Source organism: Pseudophryne corroboree, chromosome 4 (assembly GCF_028390025.1).
Source record: "Pseudophryne corroboree isolate aPseCor3 chromosome 4, aPseCor3.hap2, whole genome shotgun sequence".
Taxonomy (NCBI): Eukaryota; Metazoa; Chordata; class Amphibia; order Anura; family Myobatrachidae; genus Pseudophryne; species Pseudophryne corroboree.
The window spans coordinates 603,582,773-603,606,336 of NC_086447.1; the positions used below are offsets into that span (position 1 = coordinate 603,582,773).

Consider the following 23,564-nt stretch of genomic DNA (forward strand, 5'->3'; position numbering starts at 1 on the left):
ACATGTTATATCTGCTTCCCCTGCAGTGCACATGGTTTTGCCCAACTGCTAACAAAGTTCCTGCTGCGATCAACTCGGAATTACCCACATAGGCCCCACATTAGGATGTTAAGTGATGTTCTTAAATATAAGAAATGGTATGCTTGTTTCAAAGTGCACTTCCCTGCTAAACACAGTGGTTAGACAAATGATTCAGGCAAGTGCATTAATGATGGGTTTTCCCTTCACAAATACTATTTCACCCACCTCAAAATATAGAGCATTTTGCTCAGTTTAACATTAGACGTTTTCGGAAGCACATTGTAATAATGTTTTTGCATTGTGTTAATTTGCAAAACTTACAGAGTGCATTATAAAGACTTGCTATGATGATTTAACCCTGCAAACAAGAGATCATAATAAGTTGAAATACATGAGATTTCAAATACCTCTCCAAATATTTGACTTATTTCAGGTGATGTAACAAAATCTCCATGTTCTCCCAGCATGTCATGGTGCATATAATAACCCTGCATTCATTAGATGAGAAAAATAGATAACATATAATCAACTTAAATTTTCCAATATATTCAAAGGAATGACCTAATCATCAGCTCTTTAGATTACATAGTTGTATTTGAGCATCGCTAACATGCATAATTAATTAATGTGTGTGTGTGTGTGTGTGTGTTGGTGGAGGGGGGGTGGGGGTGGGGTGGGGGCGTATTATGCAGTGGTTAGTGTGCAGTGGTATTGTGACAATATGTAATAGTAATATATCACCAGCACAATATTATAATATACAATACTAGTATTAAGAACCTTTTATTCACCGAGTCGCATAGATGGGCTTTTTTCCCCTTCTAACCTTACAATCTCCTTTCCATCACTCTCCACTATCTGCCACACTGAAAGTGGAGCAGATATAACATGTGCGGAGAGAGTTAGATTTGGGTGGGGTGTGTTCAAACCGAAATCTAAAATGAAGTGTAAAAATAAAGCAGCCAGTATTTACCCTGCACAGAAACAATATAACCCACCCAAATCTAACTCTCTCTGCAAATGTAACATCTGCTCCACCTGCAGTGCAACATGCGCAATTGCTAACTTTTTTGGTTTGCTAACAACGCTGAATAACCCCCATATTATTACTGCGATTTGATTTAACAAATGACATGGTCTAAGGATACAAGTGGCCATTTCCATGAGTAAAAATAGTACCCTGGAAGAGGCCAAGAGAACCAGTTACAGTAATTAGTTAGGAGGCACAAGGAGGAGAAGATGGATTATCAATGAGGATGTTGTAGATACTCATGATGAAAGTAGCAATGCCAGAGGATAAGAAATGTATTCAAGACATTGTTGGTGTAGTCTGGGGGGGGAGGCAGGGGGGGCGATAGAGTATAGAAATATACAGATTAAATGGGTTGAATTTTCTGTTATGTACTTTAACAGATGTGAATTTTAGTGATGGAACATTTGGTAGAACTGTGCATGCACAATATTGGGAAACCCCACATCCTTTACTGCTTCTAGGCCTGGAGGTGTGGGTGAAATGAAGACCTCCATGTGAAAGGGTTGCAGGTTAGGCAAGTGTGTGAGCCATGTTTCGGTTATTGCCAGAAGGTTGAGGTTTTATGAGAGGAGGTGGTCATAGATGGAGGTCAGCTTGTTAAACAGTGCATGTATTCTATAGGGGACATTTAAAGGAGGGTGATGGGAGATAGGCGATATATTTAAGGTTTGCTGGACACAATACATACAAATAGATGTTATGGGAAAGGTTGTGTGATGCAGAGAGGGTGAAGGAATTTATAACACTAGAGAAAATGACAAGAACCAATGTGGTAATGATGCAGCCACATAGGCAGTGTGTATGCTAGCACTTTTCACGCTAAAAATCCACTGGAATCTAATGCACCAAATCGTTACAATTGTGACAATATGGAATGGAGATAACACTCCTCCCCATCACACAATTAAGCTTAGAAACAAGGGTAGTTTAATAAGTAAGGATACAAGACCTCTCACGTGTGCACTGTTCTCTATTGCATTCTAATTTTCCTCCAGGCCAGGACAGGTAGACCCCTGCTTCTCCTCACAGCCATTACACTGCACCTTATATCAGTAAGGGCTAACTGAAACATGGTCAAACATTGAGGTGCGTAGTGTGATCAGATTTCTTCATCTAAAGGGCACATCAGCAGCTGAAATTCATCGCCAATTTGTCAAGGTGTACGGTGATAACAGAATGTGAAGGAGAAAATTACCAGCGCTGGCTGATCATGCTTATGCAATATAAAAAACAATATAATTTCCAAAAGGCTTATAATTAAAAAGACATATTTATTTCACATGTATATCCTATAAAATAATGAATAAAAGGTGAACAAGACGGTACTCAATAAATTTTGCCACAATATCTGAATTACTTATATATCCACATTTGGCTATTAGTAGTACTCAAGGGGACTGGAATCACTTGGAGATGTCCATCACTAATCGGTTATTTTTGCATAAATCCGATAATTTGCAGATGTGAGGTATTTACCAGTGATCCTGAGAGCAGGTAATGTCCACCTGATGTGTGGCTGGATCAAATTATCCTCTTTGGCATGGAGGATTGGGTCCAGAAGGTGGATGCTGCTATTAGAATGTCCCAAATGGTGTGCACCAGAGTATCCGTAAAGCCAGTGGAGATGGTGGTATTGAGTATCCAGATATGTTTAAAAGCTCAACGCGTTTCGCTGGTTAGGATATTCCAGCTTCCTGAGGAAGCTGGAATATCCTAACCAGCGAAACGCGTTGAGCTTTTAAACATATCTGGATACTCAATACCACCATCTCCACTGGCTTTACGGATACTCTGGTGCACACCATTTGGGACATTCTAATAGCAGCATCCACCTTCTGGACCCAATCCTCCATGCCAAAGAGGATAATTTGATCCAGCCACACATCAGGTGGACATTACCTGCTCTCAGGATCACTGGTAAATACCTCACATCTGCAAATTATCGGATTTATGCAAAAATAACCGATTAGTGATGGACATCTCCAAGTGATTCCAGTCCCCTTGAGTACTACTAATAGCCAAATGTGGATATATAAGTAATTCAGATATTGTGGCAAAATTTATTGAGTACCGTCTTGTTCACCTTTTATTCATTATTTTATAGGATATACATGTGAAATAAATATGTCTTTTTAATTATAAGCCTTTTGGAAATTATATTGTTTTTTATATTGCATAAGCATGATCAGCCAGCGCTGGTAATTTTCTCCTTCACATTCTGTTTGCACTACCTCTGGGGATTTACCATCCCCCTACCGGCTGCTATTGATAGCGCACCCCCCCCCCTTCCCGTCTTCTTTTTGTACGGTGATAACATCATGTCACAGAAACAGGTTTGGGTTTGATACACTGCCTGTGGTGGAATTGCTTGGCCGGCTGGATCATTGCTCACCTTGAACGTCTGTCCTGTCATTATCAAAGGCAAGGCACCAAACCCGTGTCCATGACATGATGTTATCACCGTACACCCCGGAGAAGTTGGCAGTGAATTTCCGCTGCTGATGTGCTCTTTAGACACAGAAATCTTATCACACAACGCATCTCAATGTTTGACCATGTTTCCCCCAGAACTGATGTTCAGGCAGTATGATTGACATGAGGCGCAGTTTAATAACTGTGAGGGGAAGCAGTGGTATACTTGCTCTTGCAGGAAATTAGACTGAAATAGAGAACATTAGACACGTGAGAGGTCTTGTTACCTTACTTATTGAAACGCCCTCATATTTACATGCATTCAGTTTCTTCAAAGCGTATTCATTACCATATGAAAGGATTGAATATACTCATTATACGACAGTCATGGAGATTAGTTGAAAGTACCAATATAGCACAATATAGTGTACAGTGTACCCAGATTTACAGAATCGTATCTCCATATTATTCTGAATTGAAATAAAGATATTCCCAGTAAAATAAATCATGTCATTACTGAAAGCATTATACCTTTAGGGGGTTTGTTAAAACTTCCTTCATGTATTCGGCAACCGTAATAGGCCCGGTTGATTTTATTTTCATAGTAAGGTGTTTGAGTAATGAGGTGCTGGTAAGAGATTCTTCAGTTCTGTTACTTTGGTATCTGCAAACAGGGCTTGAAGCAAACGCTAGAATACAGAGTAAAAACAGACCATAACATTTTTTCATAGATACCCATCATTGAACAGGTGAAATTGCTAGGACTAACATGACTAAAAGACATCTTTGGCCTATCTACGTAGAAGTATATTCATTTTGACTATAGAAAAAACAATCCTGTGTACATATTTTTCTACTTCCATTAGTACATCACACAAAGAATTAGTTCTAAATAAATATGCATCATAGTATTTACTTTGGCAGAACACTTAAATAAATTAACCATACTGATAAATTTAGTATAGTTCATGTGACTATTGTAACAAAGTCATACTGCTCTGGACTGAAGAAATAGGTATTGTCCTGCCAGGACTGTCACGGTGCACATGCTTGTCAGACATTGGCTTTGATGCTCTAAATCCTTGACTTGTGTTGGGACTCAAAACAATTAAAACAGCTTTTGCCAAAGTTCTGTTAGTGGACTGTCAAGTGTCAACGGTAAATTGCCTATTCCAATGATGATTGGAGTAATGATATATAAGGATGGATGCTCATGATGATCAATTGCAGTTTGTTCTTTGCCACAAGGAGGCTCTGTGACCCAGACATAGTGGCGTATCAGTAGCTAGTGACAGAAAGGATAAGTATCACAGTAGTGAGGAACAAGGGGGGAGAATTATCAAGAAGAGAAAACTGACCAGGCGCTAATTAATTTATAAGAATTAGAATATAGAGTTTATAAGAATTAGAATATAAATACAGAGACATAAAACCTCAGCAGCAAAAACTCTACATAAATGCTTGTGCACATACATACATACATACATTCGCAAGATAGATAATGTACGAAAAAGACAAATAGGATAGGTTTTGCGCTAGATTTTATCATAGAGTCTGATATGGAGGGAAAAAATAGGATTTTAATACCTACCGGTAAATCCTTTTCTCATAGTCCATAAGGGATATTGGGGAGAACTAGTACGATGGGGAATAGACAGGGTCCAAAGGAGCCAGTGCATTTTAAATTTTTTCAACTGGGTGTGCTGGCTCCTCCCCTCTATGCTTCCTCCCATAGGCAGTTATAGGTAAAAACATGCCCGAAGAAGAAAGGACATATATGAGAGAAGGAAAAAGATAACAAAAGCTGGTGAGATATACACACCAACGAAACGAGAACCACGCAACAACCAGCAACGGCTGGTAACAATAACAGCAACAGCTGAACAGGTAACTACAGAACAAGAACCTGCAGAAAAGTCAACGCACTGAGGCGGGCACCCAATATCCCTTATGGACTACGAGAAAAGGATTTACCGGTAGGTATTAAAATCCTATTTTCTCTAACATCCATAAGGGATATTGGGGAGAACTAGTACGATTTGGACGTCCCAAAGCTTCCAGAACAGGGACGGAATATGCGGAGACTGCTGCAGCACCGCCTGCCCAAACCGAGTATCCTCTTCGGCCAGGGTATCAAATTTGTAGAATTTCACAAAAGTGTTCTTCCCTGACCAGGTAGCAGCTCGACATAGTTGCAAGGCCGAGACTCCACGGCCAGCCGCCCAGGAAGCGCCCACTGATCTTGTAGAATGGGCCTTTAGAGACTGTGAAACAGGTAAGGCTGCCGACACATAGGCCTGTTGGATAGTAAGCCAAATCCAACGAGCAATAGACAGCTTTGAAGCAGGACAACCCTTTTTCTGCGCATCATAGAGCACAAACAAAGGATCCGTCTTTCTGACCCGAGCTGTGCGCCTGACATAGATCTTCAAAGCACGCACAACATCCGAAGTTTCCGGAGGAGCAGAAGCGTCTGAACAGGACGGGACCACAATAGGTTGATTCAAGTGGAACCCAGAGACAATCTTCGGCAGGAACTGCTGTCTAGTCCGGAGCTCTGCTCTGTCCTCATAAAAGACCAAGTAGGGACTTTTACATGATAAGGCCCCCAATTTCGAGACATGTCAAGCAGAAGCCAGTAACATCACCATCTTCCATGTGAGGTACTTGTCTTCTACCATCATCAGATGTTCAAACCAGGAGGGCTGTAGAAAGTTCAACACCACATCCAAATCTGTAGGTGTGCTGTAGGTGGCACAAAAGGTGGTTGTATGTGGAGTACCCCTTGCAAGAAGGTCTGAACTTCTGGCAATGCTGCCAATTTCTTCTGAAGAAAATGGAGAGGGCTGCAATCTGGACCTTAATAGAACCCAGACGTAAGCCCTTATCAACACCAGCCTGCAGGAAACATCCCAAGAGAAATTCAGCAGGCGGATACATGCATTCCTCGCACCAAGAGACATATTGCCTCCAGATATGATGATAATGTTTTGATGTCACAGGATTCCTGGCCTGAACCATGGTTGCAACAACCTTCTTAGAAAGGCTTTTGAGAGCTAGGATGTTCCGCTCAACCTCCATGCCGTCAAACGAAGACTCCATAAGTCTGGGTAGACGAACGGTCCTTGTTGAAGAAGATCTCTTCTTAGTGGTAGAGGCCAGGGGTCTTGGACGGACATGTCCAGAAGATCCGCGTACCACGCCCACCGAAGCCAAGTAGAGGGCGTGATATGGGAAAGTAGAATTACCTGGACACCTTGATTCCTGATCTGCTTTAGCACTCGTGGGAGCAATGGGATCAGAGGAAACTGGTAAACCAGCTGGTATTGCCAAGGCGACGACAGCGCGTCCACTGCCCTCGCCTGAGGGTCCCTGGTCCGCGAGAAATACCAGGGAAGTTTCTTGTTGAGATGAGAAGCCATCATGTCTATTTGTGGGCAACCCCACCGATCGATGATCTGCTGGAACACCAGATGGTGGAGCCCCCACTCCCCCGGGTGGAGATCGTGACGACTCAGCAAGTCCGCCTCCCAGTTGTCCACACCCAGAATGAAGATTGCTGACATGGCTCTTGCATTTCTTTCTGCCCAGAGAAGTATCTTTGACACCTCTCACATGCTTCTTGTCCCTCCTTGCCGACTGATGTACGCCACTGCCGTGGCGTTGTCCGACTGCATCTGGATTGCGAGATCCTTGAGCAGAGGAGAGGCTTGAAGTAGAGCATTGTAGATCGCCCGAAGTTCCAGAATGTTGATTGGAAAGAGGCTTTCGTGGGCTGACCACCTGCCCTGGAACTGTACCCCTTGGGTGACAGCTCCCCATCCTCTCAGACTTGCATCCGTCGTGAGGAGGATCCAATCTTGAATCACGAAACTCCTGCCCTCCAGGAGATTGGAGGACTGTAGCCACCACAGGAGGGAAATCCTGGCCTGAGGTGACAGCCGAATCTTCCGGTACATCTGCAGATGTGATCTGGACAACTTGCACAGGAGATCCAACTGAAACGTTCTGGCATGGAACCTCCCATATTGGATCACCTCGTAGGAGGCGACCATCTTTCCCAACAATCTTATGGAACAACACAGGACAGAGAAAGATTGTCTCTTTGTTGGCGCACTTAGAAGAGGAAAGAAAAAGTATGTTGTATTAAAATATAACTTTTATTATTACTATCTTAAAAGGTTGCAATTGAGAAACAAAATGTGAAATAATGTGTACAATTCGTGTAAATTCTGTGAATAAATTCAATGGTGCAGACTAATAAAAGTTGATTCACTGTGCCTTAATTTTCTGCTTAATTAATTGTATCATAAATATACAGTTGAAGAGTTATGGATATTGTATGATAACTGTATGTAGACTTCTCACATAGACGACAAAAAATAAGATTTTACTTACCGGTAAATCTATTTCTCGTAGTCCGTAGTGGATGTTGGGGACTCCGTAAGGACCATGGGGAATAGACGGGCGCCGCAGGAGACATGGGCACTTTAAGAAAGAATTTAGATTCTGTTGTGCTCTGGCTCCTCCCTTTATGTCCCTCCTCCAGACCTCAGTCAGAGAAACTGTGCCTGGAAGAGCTGACAGTACAAGGAAAGGATTTTGGAAATCCAGGGCAAGACTCATACCAGCCACACCAATCACACCGTATAACTTGTGATAAACTTACCCAGTCAACAGTATAAACAACAACAACAACAGAGCATCAGTTCAACCCTGATGCAACAATAACATAGCCCTTATTGCAGCAATAACTATATACAAGTATTGCAGAAAATGTCCGCACTTGGGACGGGCGCCCAGCATCCACTACGGAACACGAGAAAATAAGAATTTACTCACCGGTAATTCTATTTCTCGTAGTCCGTAGTGGATGCTGGGGACTCCGTAAGGACCATGGGGAATAGACGGCTCCGCAGGAGACTGGGCACATCTAAGAAAGATTTAGGACTATCTGGTGTGCACTGGCTCCTCCCCCTATGACCCTCCTCCAAGCCTCAGTTAGGAACAGTGCCCGGAAGAGCTGACACAATAAGGAAGGATTTTTGAATCCCGGGTAAGACTCATACCAGCCACACCAATCACACCATATAACACGTGATAGGAACCCCGGTTAACAGTATGATAACAAATGGAGCCTCTGAAGAGATGGCTCACAACAAAACCCGATTTTTGTAACAATAACTATGTACAGGTATTGCAGACAATCCGCACTTGGGATGGGCGCCCAGCATCCACTACGGACTACGAGAAATAGAATTACCGGTGAGTAAATTCTTATTTTCTCTGACGTCCTAGTGGATGCTGGGGACTCCATAAGGACCATGGGGATTATACCAAAGCTCCCAAACGGGCGGGAGAGTGCGGATGACTCTGCAGCACCGAATGAGAGAATTCCAGGTCCTCCTCAGCCAGGGTATCAAATTTGTAGAATTTTGCAAACGTGTTTGCCCCCGACCAAGTAGCTGCTCGGCAAAGTTGTAAAGCCGAGACCCCTCGGGCAGCCGCCCAAGATGAGCCCACCTTCCGTGTGGAATGGGCTTTTACAGATTTAGGCTGCGGTAAGCCTACCGCAGAATGCGCCAGCTGAATAGTGCTACAAATCCAGCACGCAATAGACTGCTTAGAAGCAGGAGCACCCAGCTTAGCGGGTGCATACAGGATAAACAGCGAGTCAGTCTTTCTGACTCCAGCCGTCCTGGAAATATAACTTTTTAGGGCCCTGACTACGTCCAGCAACTTGGAATCCTCCAAGTCCCTAGTAGCTGCAGGCACCACAATAGGTTGGTTCAAGTGAAAAGCTGAGACCACCTTTGGGAGAAACTGAGGACGAGTCCTCAATTCTGCCCTATCCATATGGAAAATCAGATAAGGGCTTTTACAAGACAAAGCCGCCAATTCTGAAACCCGCATGGCCGACGCCAAGGCCAACAGCATGACCACTTTCCACGCGAGATATTTTAAATCCACAGTCTTAAGTGGTTCGAACCAATGTGATTTCAGGAATGCCAAAACCACATTGAGATCCCAAGTTCAGGATCCGGTGTTCAACCGCCATGCCGTCAAACGCAGCCGCGGTAAGTCTTGGAACAGACAGGGTCCCTGCTGCAGCAGGTCTTGTCTGAGCGGCAGAGGCCAAGGGTCCTCTGTAAGCATCTCTTGAAGTTCCGGGTACCAAGCTCTTCTTGGCCAATCCGGAACCACGAGTATGGTTTTCACTCCTCGCCTTCTTATTATTCTCAGTACCTTGGGTATGAGAGGTAGAGGAGGAAACACATAAACCGACTGGTACACCCATGGTGTCACTAGAGCGTCCACCGCTATCGCCTGAGGGTCTCTTGACCGGGCGCAATATCTTTTCAACTTCTTGTTGAGGCGGGACTCCATCCTGTCTACCTGTGGTTTTTCCCACCGGTTGACCAGCATTTGGAAGACTTCTGGATGAAGTCCCCATTCTCCCGGGTGGAGGTCGTGCCTGCTGAGGAAGTCTGCTTCCCAGTTGTCCACTCCCGGAATGAACACTGCCGTCAGTGCTAACACATGATTCTCTGCCCATCTGAGAATCCTTGTGGCTTCTGCCATCGCCATCCTGCTTCTCGTGCCGCCCTGTCTGTTTTCATGGGCGACCGCCGTGATGTTGTCTGACTGGATCAGTTCCGGCTGGTTTTGAAGCAGGGGTCTTGCCTGGCTTAGGGCATTGTAAATGGCCCTTAGCTCCAGGATATTTATGTGAAGAGAAATCTCCTGATTTGACCACAGTCCTTGGAAATTTCTTCCCTTTGTGACTGCCCCCCAGCCCCGAAGGCTGGCATCCGTGGTCACCAGGACCCAGTCCTGTATTCCGAATCTGCGGCCCTCTAGTAGATGAGCCCTCTGCAGCCACCACAGCAGCGACACCCTGGTTCTGGCCGATAGGGTTATCCGCTGTTGCATCTGGAGATGGGACCCGGACCATTTGTCCAACAGGTCCCACTGGAACATCCTTGCGTGGAACTTTCCGAATGGAATTGCTTCGTACGAAGCTACCATTTTTCCCAGGACTCGTGTGCATTGATGTACCGACACTTTTCCTGGTTTTAGGATGTCTCTGACCAGAGATGACAATTCCTCGGCTTTTTCCAGTGGAAGAAACACTCTTTTCTGGTCTGTGTCCAGAATCATTCCCAGGAACAGAAGACGTGTCGTCGGGGACCAGCTGTGACTTTGGAATGTTTAGAATCCAGCCGTGCTGTTGTAGCACTTCCTGAGAAAGTGCCACCCCCACTATCAACTGTTCTTTGGACCTCGCCTTTATCAGGAGATCGTCCAAGTACGGGATAATTAAAACTCCCTTCTTGCGAAGGAGTATCATCATTTCGGCCATTACCTTGGTAAAGACCCTCGGTGCCGTGGATAACCCGAACGGCAGCGTCTGGAACTGATAGTGACAGTCCTGTACCACAAATCTGAGGTACTCCTGGTGCGGAGGGTAAATGGGGACATGCAGGTACGCATCCTTGATGTCCAGGGATATCATGTAATCCCCCTCCTCCAGGCTCGCAATAACCGCCCTGAGCGATTCCATCTTGAACTTGAACCTTTTGATATAAGTGTTCAAGGTTTTTAAATTTAAGATGGGTCTCACCGAACCGTCCGGTTTCGGTACCACAAACATTGTGGAGTAGTAACCCTTTCCTTGCTGAAGGAGGGGTACCTTGACGATCACTTTCTGTGAATACAGTTTTTGAATAGCCACCAACACTGCCTCCCTGGCAGAGGGAGTTGCCGGCAAGGCAGATTTTAGGAAACGGCGGGGGGGAGACGTCTCGAATTCCAGCCTGTACCCCTGAGATACTACTTGAAGGACCCAGGGATCCACTTGTGAGAGAGCCCACTGTGCGCTGAAAAAACCTGAGACGTGCCCCCACCGTTCCCGATACCGCCTGAGCAGCCCCAGCGTCATGCTGTGGACTTACCGGACGCAGGGGAGGACTTCTGCTCCTGGGAACTAGCTGTGTGCTGCAGCTTTTTCCCCCTTCCTCTGCCCCTCGGCAGAAAGGATGAGCTTCTAGCCCGCTTATTTTTCTGGGGCCGAAAGGACTGTACCTGATAATACGGTGCTTTCTTTTGCTGTGGGGTAGCCTGTGGCAAAAAAATCGATTTCCCAGCAGTAGCTGTGGAAACGAGGTCTGAAAGACCTTCCCCAAAAAGTTCCACCCCTTTATAGGGTAAAACTTCCATGTGCCGCTTGGAGTCGGCATCACCTGACCATTGCCTAGTCCATAACCCCCGTCTGGCGGCAATGGACATAGCGCTTATTTTTGATGCCAGCCGGCAAATATCCCTCTGTGCATCACGCATGTATAAGACCGCGTCTTTTATATGGTCAATCGTAAGCAAAATATTGTCCCTATCCATGGTATCAATGTTTTCCGACAGGGAGTCGGACCACGCAGCAGCAGCACTGCACATCCAAGCTGATGCAATAGCGGGTCTCAATATAATGCCAGTGTGTGTGTATATAGCTTTTAGGGTACTTTCCAGCTTTCTATCAGCAGGTTCTTTTAGGGCGGCCGTATCCGGAGACGGTAGTGCCACCTTCTTTGATAAGCGTGTCAATCTTTATCTACCCTAGGGGGTGTTTCCCAGCGTAACCTATCCTCTGGCGGGAAAGGGTACGCAGCCATTAACCGTTTAGAAATGATCAATTTCTAATCTGTGGAAGTCCACGCTTCCTCACACACCTCATTTAATTCGTCAGATGCAGGAAAAAATAAGAATTTACTCACCGGTAATTCTATTTCTCGTAGTCCGTAGTGGATGCTGGGAACTCCGTAAGGACCATGGGGAATAGCGGGCTCCGAAGGAGGCTGGGCACTCTAGAAAGAATTAGGACTACCTGGTGTGCACTGGCTCCTCCCACTATGACCCTCCTCCAAGCCTCAGTTAAGACACTGTGCCCGGACGAGCTGACATAACAAGGAAGGATTTTGAATCCTGGGTAAGACTCATACCAGCCACACCCATCAAACCGTACAACTCGTGATACTATATCCAGTTTTACAGCATGAAAACAACAGAGCCTCTCAACAGATGGCTCAACAATAACCCTTTAGTTAACAATAACTATTTACAAGTATTGCAGACAATCCGCACTTGGGATGGGCGCCCAGCATCCACTACGGACTACGAGAAATAGAATTACCGGTGAGTAAATTCTTATTTTCTCTGACGTCCTAGTGGATGCTGGGAACTCCGTAAGGACCATGGGGATTATACCAAAGCTCCCAAACGGGCGGGAGAGTGCGGGTGACTCTGCAGCACCGAATGAGAGAACTCCAGGTCCTCCTCAGCCAGGGTATCAAATTTGTAAAATTTTGCAAACGTGTTTGCCCCTGACCAAGTAGCAGCTCGGCAAAGTTGTAAAGCCGAGACCCCTCGGGCAGCCGCCCAAGATGAGCCCACCTTCCTTGTGGAATGGGCATTTACAGATTTTGGCTGTGGCAGGCCTGCCACAGAATGTGCAAGCTGAATTGTACTACAAATCCAGCGAGCAATAGTCTGCTTAGAAGCAGGAGCACCCAACTTGTTGGGTGCATACAGGATAAACAGCGAGTCAGATTTTCTGACTCCAGCCGTCCTGGAAACATATATTTTCAGGGCCCTGACAACGTCTAGCAACTTGGAGTCCTCCAAATCCCTAGTAGCCGCAGGCACCACAATAGGCTGGTTCAGGTGAAACGCTGACACCACCTTGGGAGAAACTGGGGACGAGTCCTCAATTCTGCCCTATCCATATGGAAAATCAGATAAGGGCTTTTACATGATAAAGCCGCCAATTCTGACACTCGCCTGGCTGAAGCCAAGGCCAATAACATGACCACTTTCCACGTGAGATATTTCAGATCCACGGTTTTTAGTGGCTCAAACCAATGTGATTTTAAGAAACTCAACACCACGTTGAGATCCCAAGGTGCCACAGGAGGCACAAACGGGGGCTGAATATGCAGCACTCCTTTCACAAATGTCTGAACTTCAGGTACTGAAGCTAGTTCTTTTTGAAAGAAAATCGACAGAGCCGAGATCTGTACTTTAATGGAGCCTAGTTTTAGGCCCATATTCACTCCTGCTTGCAGGAAATGCAGAAATCGACCTAGTTGAAATTCCTCTGTTGGGGCCTTTTCGGCCTTGCACCATGCAACATATTTCCGCCATATGCGGTGATAATGATTTGCCGCAACATCTTTCCTGGCTTTAATAAGCGTAGGAATGACTTCTTCCGGAATACCTTTTTCCTTCAGGATCCGGCGTTCAACCGCCATGCCGTCAAACGCAGCCGTGGTAAGTCTTGGAACAGACAGGGCCCCTGCTGTAGCAGGTCTTGTCTGAGCGGCAGAGGCCACGGGTCCTCTGAGATCATCTCTTGAAGTTCCGGGTACCACGCTCGTCTTGGCCAATCCGGAACCACGAGAATGGTGTTTACTCCTCGCTTTCTTATTATTCTCAATACCTTTGGTATGAGAGGCAGAGGAGGGAACACATAAACCGACTGGTACACCCACGGTGTCACTAGAGCGTCCACAGCTATCGCCTGAGGGTCCCTTGACCTGGCGCAATATCTTTTTAACTTTTTGTTGAGGCGGGACGCCATCATGTCCACCTGTGGTTTTTCCCAACGGTTTACCAGCATCTGGAAGACTTCTGGATGAGGTCCCCACTCTCCCGGGTGGAGGTCGTGTCTGCTGAGGAAGTCTGCTTCCCAGTTGTCCACTCCCGGAATGAACACTGCTGACAGTGCTAGTACATGATTCTCCGCCCATCGGAGAATTCTTGTGGCTTCTGCCATCGCCATCCTGCTTCTTGTGCCGCCCTGTCGATTTACATGGGCGACTGCCGTGATGTTGTCTGACTGGATCAGCACCGGCTGGTGTAGGAGCAGGGATTTTGCTTGACTTAGGGCATTGTAAATGGCCCTTAGTTCCAGAATATTTATGTGAAGGGAAGTCTCCTGACTCGACCATAGTCCTTGGAAGTTTCTTCCCCGTGTGACTGCCCCCCAGCCTCGAAGGCTGGCATCCGTGGTCACCAGGACCCAGTCCTGTATGCCGAACCTGCGGCCCTCTAGAAGATGGGCACTCTGCAGCCACCACAGTAGAGACACCCTGGTTCTTGGAAACAGGGTTATTAAGCGATGCATCTGAAGATGCGATCCGGACCATTTGTCCAACAGGTCCCACTGAAAGATTCTGGCATGGAACCTGCCGAAGGGAATTGCTTCGTAAGAAGCTACCATCTTTCCCAGGACCCGCGTGCAGTGATGCACCGATACCTGTTTTGGTTTCAGGAGGTCTCTGACTAGAGATGACAACTCCCAGGCTTTCTCCTCCGGGAGAAACACTTTTTTCTGGACTGTATCCAAAATCATACCCAGGAACAGTAGACGTGTCGTTGGAACCAGCTGTGACTTTGGGATATTCAGAATCCAGCCGTGCTGGTGCAGCACTTCCTGAGATAGTGCTACTCCCACCAACAACTGTTCCTTGGACCTCGCCTTTATTAGGAGATCGTCCAAGTACGGGATAATTAAAACTCCCTTTTTTCGAAGGAGTATCATCATTTCCGCCATAACCTTGGTAAATACCCTCGGTGCCGTGGACAGTCCAAACGGCAGCGTCTGAAATTGGTAATGGCAATCCTGTACCACAAATCTGAGGTACTCCTGGTGAGGATGGAAAATGGGGACATGCAAGTAAGCATCCTTGATGTCCAGGGATACCATGTAATCCCCCTCGTCCAGGCTTGCAATAACCGCCCTGAGCGATTTCATCTTGAACTTGAATTTTTTTATGAATGTGTTCAAGGATTTCAAATTTAGAATGGGTCTCACCGAACCGTCCGGTTTCGGCACCACAAATAGTGTGGAATAGTAACCCCGGCCTTGTTGAAGTAGGGGTACCTTGATTATCACCTGCTGGGAATACAGCTTGTGAATTGCCGCTAGCACCGCCTCCCTGTCTGAGGGAGCAATCGGCAAGGCAGATTTTAGGAACCGGTGGGGTGGAGATGCCTCGAATTCCAGTTTGTACCCTTGAGATACTATTTGAAGGATCCAGGGATCCACCTGTGAGCGAGCCCACTGATCGCTGAAATTCTTGAGGCGGCCCCCCACCGTACCTGGCTCCGCCTGTGGAGTCCCACCGTCATGCGGCGGACTTGGAAGAAGAAGCGGGGGAGGACTTTTGCTCCTGGGAACCTGCTGTTTGTTGCAGCCTTTTTCCCCTACCTCTGCCTCTGGACAGAAAAGACCCGCCTTTTCCACGCTTGTTTTTCTGGGTCCGAAAGGACTGAACCTGATAAAACGGCGCCTTCTTAGGCTGTGAGGGGACATGGGGTAAAAATGCTGACTTCCCAGACGTTGCTGTGGAAACTAGGTCCGAGAGACCATCCCCAAATAATTCCTCACCCCTATACGGCAAAACTTCCATGTGCCTTTTAGAATCTGCATCTCCTGTCCACTGGCGAGTCCATAAGCCTCTCCTAGCAGAAATGGACAATGCACTTACTTTGGATGCCAGCCGGCAGATTTCCCTCTGTGCATCTCTCATATATAAGACTGAGTCTTTGATATGGTCTATGGTTAACAGGATCGTGTCTCTGTCTAGTGTGTCAATATTTTCTGACAGTTTATCTGACCACGCAGCGGCAGCACTGCACATCCATGCTGACGCAATAGCTGGCCTAAGTATAATGCCTGAGTGTGTGTATACAGACTTCAGGATCGCCTCCTGCTTTCTATCAGCAGGTTCCTTGAGGGCGGCTGTATCCGGAGACGGTAGTGCCACCTTTTTAGACAAACGTGTGAGCGCTTTATCCACCCTAGGGGGTGTTTCCCAACGTGACCTATCCTCTGGCGGGAAAGGGAACGCCATTAGTACCTTCTTAGGAATTACCAATTTTTTATCAGGGAAAGCCCACGCTTCTTCACACACTTCATTTAATTCATCTGATGGGGGAAAAACTACGGGTAGTTTTTTCTCCCCAAACATAATACCCTTTTTAGTGGTACCTGTATTTATATCAGAAATGTGTAACACCTCTTTCATTGCCTCAATCATGCAGTGAATGGCCTTAGTGGGCATCAGGTTAGACTCATCGTCGTCGACACTGGTGTCAGTATCCGTGTCGACATCTGCGTCTGCGGTCTGAGGTAGCGGGCGTTTCAGAGCCCCTGATGACCTTTGAGACGCCTGGACAGGCCCGAGCTGAGAAGTCGGCTGTCCCACATTTGGCATGTCGTCAAATTTCTTATGTAAAGAGTCTATACGTGCACTCATTTCTTTCCATAAGCCAGTGGTTCCCAAACTGTGTGCCGTGGCACCCTGGGGTGCCGCGGGACACTTGTAGGGGTGCCTCGGGTTGGTGGTCCAGAACCAATTCAAAATATTTATTATCCATGTAATAGGAAAAACTAGTACTTGTGGCTGCCAGTCATAAAATATGTGTACAAACAGAACAAATCTTGTCCCTCACCACATAACTGAACCTAAGTATGACATATAAACATAATTTACTTAAATTCATATTTTTTATAAATTTCCCAATTAGAAACTTTTGGACTAGGGGTGCCGTGATAAAAATTCTGATACTCTAGGGCGCCGTGATTCAAAAAAGTTTGGGAACCACTGCCATAAGCTCATCCACTCAGGTGTCTGCCCCGAAGGGGGTGACATCCCTCCTAAAGGCATCTGCTCCGTCTCCACATCATTATCCTCATCAAACATATCGACACAGCCGTACCGACACACCGCACACACACAGGGAATGCTCTAACAGAGGACAGGTCCCACAAAAGCCCTTTGGGGGGACAGAGTGAGAGTATGCCAGCACACACCAGAGCGCTATATAATGCAGGGACTAACTGAGTTATGTCCCCTATAGCTGCTTTTTCTATATAACTGTATACTGCGCCTAAATTTAGTGCCCCCCCCCCTCTCTTTTTTACCCTTTTCTGTAGTGTAGACTGCAGGGGAGAGCCAGGGAGCTTCCTTCCAGCGGAGCTGTGAGGGAGAAATGGCGCCAGTGTGCTGAGGGAGATAGCTCCGCCCCTTTTCCGCGGACTATTCTCCCGCTTTTTCCTATATTCTGGCAGGGGTATTTTCCACATATATAGCCTCTGGGGCTATATATTGTGGTATTTTTGCCAGCCAAGGTGTTATTATTGCTTCTCAGGGCGCCCCCCCCCCCCCCAGCGCCCTGCACTCTCAGTGACCGGAGTGTGAAGTGTGTGTGAGGAGCAATGGCGCACAGCTGCAGTGCTGTGCGCTACCTTGGTGAAGACTGATGTCTTCTGCCGCCGATTTTCCGGACCTCTTCTTGCTTCTGGCTCTGTAAGGGGGACGGCGGCGCGGCTCCGGGACCGAACACCAAGGCTGGGCCTGCGGTCGATCCCTCTGTAGCTAATGGTGTCCAGTAGCCTAAGAAGCCCAAGCTGGCTGCAAGCAGGCAGGTTCGCTTCTTCTCCCCTTAGTCCCTCGCTGCTGTGAGCCTGTTGCCAGCAGGTCTCACTGAAAATAAAAAACCTAATTTCTATACTTTCTCTCTAAAGGCTCAGGAGAGCCCCTAGTGTGCATCCAACCTCGGCCGGGCCCAAAATCTAACTGAGGCTTGGAGGAGGGTCATAGTGGGAGGAGCCAGTGCACACCAGATAGTCCTAAATCTTTCTTAGATGTGCCCAGTCTCCTGCGGAGCCCGCTATTCCCCATGGTCCTTATGGAGTTCCCAGCATCCACTAGGACGTCAGAGAAATAGATTTACCGGTCCTAGTGGATGCTGGGGACTCCGTAAGGACCATGGGGATTATACCAAAGCTCCCAAACGGGCGGGAGAGTGCGGATGACTCTGCAGCACCAATTGAGCAAACAATAGGTCCTCCTCAGCCAGGGTATCAAACTTGTAGAACTTTGCAAAAGTGTTTGAACCTGACCAAGTAGCAGCTCGGCATAGTTGTAATGCCGAGACCCCTCTGGCAGCCGCCCAAGAAGAGCCTACCTTCCTAGTGGAATGGGCTTTAACTGATTTTGGCAGCGGCAATCTAGCTGCAGAATGAGCCTGCTGAATCGTGTTACAGATCCAGCGAGCAATAGTTTGCTTTGAAGCAGGAGCACCCGGCTTGTTGGATGCATACAGGATGAACAGTTACTCCGTTTTCCAGACTCTAGCCGTTCTGGCTACATAAACCTTCAAAGCCCTGACCACATCCAGTAACTCGGAATCCTCCAAGTCACGAGTAGCCACAGGCACCACAATAGGTTGGTTCATATGAAAAGATGACACCACTTCTAACAGAAATTGTGGACGGGTCCGCAATTCTGCTCTATCCATATGGAAAACCAGATAGGGGCTTTTATGTGACAAAGCCGCTAATTCTGACACACGCCTAGCCGAAGCCAAGGCTAATAGCATGACCACTTTCCATGTGAGATATTTTAACTCCACCGTTTTAAGTGGTTCAAACCAGTGTGATTTCAGGAAACTCAACACCACGTTAAGATCCCAAGGTGCCACTGGAGGCACAAAAGGAGGCTAATATGCAGCACTCCCTTTAACAACGTCTGAACTTCTGGTAGAGAAGCCAACTCTTTTTGAAAGAAAATGGATAGGGCCGAAATCTGGACCTTAATGGAACCCAATTTTAGGCCCAAATTCACTCCCGACTGTAGGAAGTGACGGCCCAGCTGGAATTCCTTTGTAGGAGCATTCCTGGCCTCACACCAATAAACATATTTTCGCCATATACGGTGATAATGTTTAGCTGTCACGTCCTTCCTAGCCTTTATCCGCGTAGGAATGACCTCGTCCGGAATGCCCTTTCCTGCTAGGATCCAGCGATCAACCGCCATGCCGTCAAACGCAGCCGCGGTAAGTCTTGGAACAGACAGGGCCCCTGTTGCAACAGGTCCCGTCTTAGAGGAAGAGGCCACGGGTCCTCTGTGAGCATTTCTTGCAGATCTGGATACCAGGTCCTTCGTGGCCAATCTGGAACAATGAGGATTGTTCTCACTCCTCTTTTTCTTATTATCCTCAGCACCTTGGGTATGAGAGGAAGAGGAGGAAATACATAGACCGACTGCCACCAGTGCGTCCACAGCTATCACCTGAGGGTCTCATGACCTGGCGCAATACCTCTGTCATGTCCACCTGTCATGTCCACCTGTGGCAGTTCCCACCGACTTGCAATCTGCGTGAAGACTTCTTGATGAAGTCCCCACTCTCCCGGGTGGAGGTCGTGCCTGCTGAGGAAGTCTGCTTCCCAGTTGTCCACTCCCGGGATGAACACTGCTGACAGTGCGCTTACGTGATTCTCCGCCCAGCGAAGAATTCTGGTGGCTTCTGACTGAATCAGAACCGGGTGGTTGCGCAGCAGGGTCTCCGCTTGACGTAAGGCGTTGTATTCCCTTAGTTCCAGGATGTTGATGTGAAGGCAAGCCCACAGACCTTGGAACTTTTTTCCCTGTGTGACTGCTCCCCAACCTCGGAGGCTTGCATCCGTGGTCACCAGGATCCAGTCCTGAATGCCGATTCTGCGGCCTTCGAGAAGGTGAGCACTCTGCAGCCACCACAGGAGAGACACCCTGGCCCTGGGGGATAGGGTGATTAACTGATGCATTTGAAGATGTGATCCGGACCACTTGTCCAGTAAGTCCCATTGAAAGGTCCTCGCATGGAACCTGCCGAAGGGAATGGCCTCGTATGATGCCACCATCCTTCCCAGGACTCGAGTGCAGTGATGCACTGACACCTGTTTTGGTTTTAACAGGTTCCTGACCAGTGTCATGAGCTCCTGAGCTCTCTCTATCGGGAGATAAACCCTTTTCTGGTCTGTCTAGAATCATGCCTAGAAAAGGCAGATGAGCCGTAGGGACCAACTGCGACTTTGGAATATTTAGAATCCAGCCGTGTTGCCGTTACACTTCCAGAGAAAGTGATACGCTGTTCAGCAACTGCTCTCTTGATCTCGCTTTTATGGGGAGATCGTCCCAGTACGTGATAATTGTGACACCTTGCTTCCGCAGGAGCACCATCATTTCCGCCATTACCTTGGTGAAGATTCTCAGGGCCATGGAGAGACCAAACGGCAACGTCTGAAATTGGTAATGACAATCCTGTACCGCAAATCTGAGGTACGCCTGATGAGGTGGATAAATGGGGACATGAAGGTATGCCTCCTTTATGTCCAGAGACACCATAAAATCTCCCCCTTTCAGGCTTGCGATGACCGCTCTTAGCGATTCCATCTTGAACTTGAACCCTTTCAGGTATATGTTCATGGATTTTAAATTCAATATGGGTCTGACCGAACAATCCGGTTTCGGGACTACAACATGGTCGAATAATAACCCCCTCCTTGTTGAAGGAGGGGAACCTTGACCACCACCTTTTGAAGATACAATTCATGAATTGCAGTTAACACTATTTCTCTCTCGTGGGGGGAAGCCGGCAGGGCCATCGGTGAGGGGGCGTGAGGGGGCATCTCTTCAAAGTCCAGCTAGTATCCCCGAGATACAATATCTATTGCCCAGGGATCCAACAGGGAGTGAACCCACTTGTGGCTGAAATGACGAAGACGTGCCCCCACCGGGCCTAGCTCCGCCTGTGGAACCCCAGCGACATGCGGTGGATTTTGTAGAGGCCGGGGAGGACTTCTGTTCCTGGGAACTAGCTGTGTTGTGCAGCTTCTTTCCTCTGCCCCTGCCTCTGGCAAGAAAGGACGTACCTCGGACTTTGTTTCTTTGTGATCGAAAGGCTGCATTTGATAATGTCGTGCTTTCCTAGGCTGTGCAGGAATATAAGGCAAAAGATCAGAATTACCAGCCATAGCTGTGGAGACCAGGTCCGAGATCCCTTCTCCACAAAATCCTCAGCCTTCCATATGCCTCTTAAGTCGGCATCACCTGTTCATTGCATATCTACCGGACACGTCAAGCAGAAATCGACATAGCGTTGACTCTAGAACCCAGTAGACTAATGCCTCTTTGGGCATGTTTTATATATATATATATATATATATATATATATATATATCTCTTAAGACAGCATCTTTAATATATCTATCTATCTATCTATATATATATATACACACACACATACATACTAGGTTCTCAATCTCTGCTGATAAGGTACCTGTCCACGCTGCTACAGCGCTATAAACCCATGCACACAATCGCCGGTCTGAGTAGTGTACCAGAATGTGTACGCTATCTGCAGGATCCCTGAGGATAGCTGTTAAGTCAGGGCTACCTTTTGGGCAAACGTGACACCCTAGGGGAAGATTCCCATCGTATCCTGGCCCTAGTAGGGGAAGGATATTCCCTGAGAATTCTTTGTGGGAAACTGCAGTCTCTTGTCTGGAGATTCCCGCTCTTTTTCATCATGCGAGGAGGGAAATTTACCTCAGCTTTCTTCCCCTTAAACATGTGTACCCTTGTGTCAGGGACAGATGAGTCATCAGTGATATGCAAATCATCTTTTATTACAATAATCATATATTGAATACTTTCCTGCCATTTTGGCTGTAACTTTGCATTATCGTAGTCGACACAGGAGTCAGACACCGTGTCGATATCAGTGTCTATTATTTTGGATAGTGAGCATTGAGAGCCTCTGAAGGTCTCTGCGACATAGGGACAGACATGGGTAGATTCCCTGTCTGTTCTCTAATCTTTTGTGCAATAAATTCACCTTAGCACTTAATTACACATATCCAAACAGGTGTCGGCGTTGTCGACGGAGACACCCCTCACACACATATTTGCTCCATCTCCTCCTTAGGGGAGCCTTTTACCTCAGACATCTCGACACACACGTACCGACACACCACACACTCAGGGAATGCTCATCTGAAGACAATTCCCCCACAAGGCCCTTCGGAGAGACAGAGAGAGTATGCCAGCACACACCCCAGCGCTATCAACCCAGGAATAACACAGTAACTTAATGTTAACCCAGTAGCTGCTGTTTATAATAATTTTTGACCTAATTATGTGCACCCCCCCCTCTCTTTTTACCCTCTTCTACCGTGTATCTGCAGGGGAGAGGCTGGGGAGCTTCCTCTCAGCGGTGCTGTGGAGAAAAAACATGGCGCTGGTGAGTGCTGAGGAAGAAGCCCCGCCCCCTCGACGGCGGGCTTATGTCCCGCTTAAATATACATTTTCTTGGCAAGGGCTCATACATATATACAGTGCCCAACTGTATATATGCTAAACTTTTGCCAAAGAGGTCCCAATTGCTGCCCAGGGCGCCCCCCCCTGCGCCCTTACAGTGACCGGAGTATGTGAGGTGTGTGGGAGCAATGGCGCACAGCTGCAGTGCTGTGCGTTACCTCAGTGAAGAACGGAGTCTTCTGCCGCCGATTTCGAAGTCTTCTTGCTTCTCATACTCACCCGGCTTCTGTCTTCTGGCTCTGCGAGGGGGACGGCGGCGCGGCTCTGGGATCGGACGACGAGGGTGAGATCCTGTGTACGATCCCTCTGGAGCTAATGGTGTCCAGTAGTCTAAGGAGCAGGACCTATCTGCAGAGAGTAGGGCTGCTTCTCTCCCCTCAGTCCCACGATGCAGGGAGTCTGTTGCCAGCAGAGCTCCCTGAAAATAAAAAACCTAACAAAATACTTTCTCACAGCAAGCTCAGAAGAGCTCACTGAACAGCACCCAGCTCGTCTGGGCACAGATTCAAACTGAGGTCTGGAGGAGGGACATAGAGGGAGGAGCCAGAGCACACCAGAATCTAAATTCTTTCTTAAAGTGCCCATGTCTCCTGCGGAGCCAGTCTATTCCCCATGGTCCTTACGGAGTCCCCAGCATCCACTAGGACGTTAGAGAAATAGGTATCAAGAACCTAATATCTATAGGTGATGTAAGGATAAATTAATGAGACTGAAAACGTGTTTAGTTTCTATTTCATATATTGAAGAACACACTGGGATAATCCCACAACCAATATTTATTAAATTCTCATTATTTCTTACAAGATCTGCCTGTAATAATGTGGCTGTCTGGACCAGTTACTGCTGACAGCTGACCTTGTTACACCCTCGTTTAATTATTCATATACAGTGAGACCGCA

The 23,564-nt window shown here is 47.1% G+C and overlaps 1 protein-coding gene across 3 annotated transcripts in view; it reads right to left on the minus strand.

Annotated features, from left to right (window-relative positions):
- Window positions 1–23,564, minus strand: part of NDUFAF7 (NADH:ubiquinone oxidoreductase complex assembly factor 7) — a 133,096-nt gene that overhangs the window by 73,396 nt on the left and 36,136 nt on the right. For all 3 annotated transcript variants that reach the window (XM_063917578.1, XM_063917577.1, XM_063917576.1), the window contains exons 2-3: window positions 3,998–4,155; window positions 429–509 (exon numbers count right to left, since the gene is read on the minus strand). In XM_063917578.1, coding sequence (XP_063773648.1) covers window positions 429–509; window positions 3,998–4,155 — 239 coding nt within the window. The remainder of the gene's footprint in view (window positions 1–428; window positions 510–3,997; window positions 4,156–23,564) is intronic.